This window comes from Octopus bimaculoides, chromosome 2, assembly GCF_001194135.2.
Source record: "Octopus bimaculoides isolate UCB-OBI-ISO-001 chromosome 2, ASM119413v2, whole genome shotgun sequence".
NCBI classification, from domain to species: Eukaryota; Metazoa; Mollusca; class Cephalopoda; order Octopoda; family Octopodidae; genus Octopus; species Octopus bimaculoides.
The window spans coordinates 184,542,048-184,546,239 of record NC_068982.1 but is presented as its reverse complement, the minus strand read 5'-3'; the positions used below and the strand labels follow the sequence as shown (position 1 = coordinate 184,546,239).

The window sequence follows — 4,192 nt, the reverse complement described above, 5'->3', positions numbered from 1 at the left end:
GTAGTGAAGTTATAGCGTACTTAGTAGTACTAGTAGTAGTAGTAGTAGTAGTAGTAGTGGTGGTGGTGGTGGTAGTGGTGCTGGCGGCGGTGGTGGCGGTGTAGCTATCACCACAACCAACCAAGGTGTCCTGACTTTCTCTGTTCATTCACAAATACACACACACACACAAATGCATACACATATAAGCAGTATATGAACATTGCGCACACACAAACATATATAGATACATAGACACACACGCACACAAATATATATCGATACATAGACACACAAACACACACTATATATATATATATATATATATATATATACATGTATGTATACATGTGTATATGCATACACATACACTCACACATAGACGTGTACACACACACGAACAAACGCAGAGCTTGATAGTAAGAGAGAAAGAGAAGAACTCTATGGATAGGGGTAGATACGAACACACAAACACATAAACGACACGTGTGTGCGTGTGTATATACGTGTGTGTGTGTGTGTCTGTATAAGTATGTATATGTGTTTGTGTATCGTAAAAGAAAGTGTGTGAAACACACACGCACGCACGGATAGATGTAAATAGAAAGAGAGAAATGGGAGGCGACATAGAGACGCACACACACACACACACACACACACACACACACTCTCACATACACAGTGTTACGCTTCTTCCTCCATACTTCACTCTTCACTCCTCATACATTCCTCTCACTCACTCACACACTTTCTCTCTCTCTAACTGAACACAAACACTCACTCTCTCTCTCTCTCTGTCTCCTTACCTCAGTCTGTTGGTTGTTTTTATTCTCGGGCTGTTTTCGCTGTTGAACAGATTGTCTGTCGTAGCGTAGAGGAATGGACCAACGACAATGGACTGTAGCAGAACGGACATCTATATAACAACAATACTTACCATTATATAGACCCATCCTCCTCCTTTTACCATTGTTTGTAACAACAACAACGTCAATACCGTGGAGTTGCTTTGTTGTCGATATGAATTGGTCGTGCGTTTTGATAGTGTTGTCGACAGTGGTGGGCCAAGTTGTGGTTACCGGTTTTACTTCAACCTCTGACCGTCAGCATGAGCGATGCGAACGTATTACTATACCCATGTGTTTGAACATGCGGTACAACATGACCAAAATGCCCAACCTGCTTGGCCAAATCAACCAAAAAGATGCGGCTATTCAAGTGCACGAATTCCTGCCGTTAGTTGAACTGGGTTGTTCCAAGTTACTTCGCTTTTTCCTGTGTTCTTTCTACGCTCCAATGTGTACAGAAATGGTCAATGCTGTCCTTGTGGTGTCCGCTTGCAGATCGATGTGTTTGGAAGTGAAATCTAAATGCGAACCTGTCCTCAAGAATTTGATGTTTACCTGGCCAGCATCGCTTGATTGTCAACAGCTTCCCGAACACTCCAATAAAAAACACCTTTGTATGGAAGCCCCAAATGTCACAGATGAACCAGACATGCAGCCAGAGACTATCAACGCCGAGTGGTGGAATATTGTCCAGTCATTCAAGGATAAAACACACGACGGCCACAACAGGAGATTACATTACGGAGGAGGACAATATGGGCATAACCGCGACATCGGTTCTACACATACTCTATGTCCAGACCGGTTTGTCTACGTTGACAAACATGGTGGTCACAATTATTCTTGTGCCCCACGCTGTAATATTGATGTTTACTTCAAACAAGAAGATAAAAGATTTGCAAAGATCTGGCTCCTTGTATGGGCAACTTTCTGCTGTATTTCAACCACCATCACCGTTCTAACCTTTGCAATTGATACATCACGTTTTAAGTACCCTGAAAGGCCGATCATTTTTCTGTCCATGTGTTACGCTATCTATTCTGGAGCTTATATGATTCGAGGTATTACTGGACCTAATTCTATATCGTGTGACCGTCTTAGAGACGGCACTGAATTCTTGATACAAGAAGGACTCGAAAGTACTTGGTGTATTATAGTATTTCTAATACTTTACTACTTCGGTATGGCCAGTGCCATATGGTGGGTGATACTGACCCTGACGTGGTTTTTGGCTGCTGGACGCAAATGGGTCCAGGAAGCTATTGAATCACTGAGTAGCTATTTCCATGTGGCCGCTTGGGCGATTCCGGCCGTGAAAACCATTATAATTCTGACAATGCGCCGGGTTGATGGAGATGAATTAACAGGACTTTGCTTTGTAGGTAACCAAGACATTGTGGCCCTGACGGGATTTGTTATCACTCCTTTGCTTATATACCTTATCATTGGAACAATCTTTATATTTGCCGGTTTCTTTGCCATGTTCAAAATACGGCGAAATTTGAAACAAGACGGTACAAACATTCGCAAACTTGAAAAACTGATGGCCAAAATTGGTATATTCTCGGTGCTGTATACACTGCCGGCCACTTGTGTTATAGGATGTTATTTTTACGAACGGATTAACTTCGACAATTGGAAAACAGAAGCAATGCGTCGCCGATGCCGAAGCAATCGGAACGGAGAAAAAGATTGCTCTCTATCACAATCTATACCGACTATTGAGGTGTATATGTTGAAAATTTTCATGTCTTTAATCGTTGGAATTACCAGTGGAATGTGGGTATGGAGTTACAAAACAGTGAACTCGTGGAAAAATTTCTTTTCCAGCCGTTTTTCACGTCGGAAACATATATACCACGGAAATTACCAACAGGCGCCTGTGTTTTTGATGAAGACACGAGGGCAAAAACTTGTTCCCAAAAATGTGGGAACCAGAGTATGAGAAAATATTGATTTCTAGTCTATTTCGATTTTATATTGATTTTTTTTTTAAGTATTGTTTTTTTATCTATTTGCTAAACAACACACAAAAATGTCTAAAATTTATTTTATTTTTATAAAAAAGTAAAAAAAAAAACTATTTTATTACAGTTTGCCAACTTCCAGTTCTGTTGTTAATATAATATTGCTTCTCTTTTATACATTTTTTTCATTTTTTGGGTAAAAGATCTGAAGAAATTACCGAGTAAAATAGGATCGTAGCACAGCAATGGCAGGAGTAGGTTGGGAGAGTGTTCGAATCTAACACACACCTTGGTTCTATATCAGCACACACAATCGCAAGTTAACTTTCAAACCACTTTTAAACACGTTTTTTCCCTAAACTTTTTATACACGCCATAATTACAACATACACGCATCTATCATGTGTGTGTTTGACTTGCATACATACGTACATACACATACATATATATCTGTCTATATATAGTTACGAGAAAAAGTTTATTCTAACAACTATTATAAACACTTTTCTTATACCTTCATACGCGCGTGCACATATATATGTATACCTATATATATTCATATATATATATATATATACATACATTAACCTATTATGGCATATATCAGGTATGATCTCACACATGCATGTATATATATACACATATATAGACACAGACGTTCTTACTTTTCTTTCCTCATAATATGTATACGTGAAAAGTTTCTCCATTAGTTCATTAATATACATTTGCATATTTCCATGACTATTGAATCAAAACGCACAAGAGACAGTAGAGATTGCATATACACAATTACAAAAACAATGTGTACATTGTCGAAACGTGTGTCTATTCATAAATATATCTTTACATTATATAGTGTTTATATATATACATATACAGTTATCCCTTACAGTATAGTTTATACACATAAGTAGGATATATAACATACTACAGGTGAAAGTATGGTAATAACTATATATATTTAGATAGATAGATAGACGCGTGCACACACACACTAGATCTAGCTTACTTTTATGTACGTATGTATATAAATGTGTTTATCTACTTCCAGATAAACATTCATGTGTATGCGGAAACAAAGCAGGTAAGTGTGTATGTGTCCGGGCGTACACACACATACACGCACACCGACCGAGACTACATGCGGCATACATCTGGCTTATGAATTAGTTCTTTGATGTTTAAGCGGAGATGTATCAGCTAAAGTCAGCTTCTAAACTCCCTCCGCTCCGCTCTTCTCTTCTCTCTCTATCCTCCCTCCTCTCGCCCCGTAGTTCTCTTTTTCTCCATGGTTTCATCAAATATCTGTCTGTCTATCGATCTATCTTGCCCTCCCACTCCCCGCTATCTGTACATCGATCTGTTTTATCACTTTTCTCATACACGCATACGATATAA

General features: G+C 38.8%; 1 protein-coding gene across 1 annotated transcript; it reads left to right on the top strand.

The window, feature by feature from the left end:
* Nucleotides 1–753: 753 nt before the first annotated feature.
* LOC106883907 (frizzled-9) lies at nucleotides 754–2,929 on the top strand. The gene has a single exon (XM_014935049.2). The coding sequence runs from the start codon at nucleotides 1,000–1,002 to the stop codon at nucleotides 2,770–2,772; it is 1,773 nt and encodes a 590-aa protein (XP_014790535.1). The 5' UTR covers nucleotides 754–999; the 3' UTR covers nucleotides 2,773–2,929.
* The last annotated feature ends 1,263 nt before the right edge of the window (nucleotides 2,930–4,192 follow it).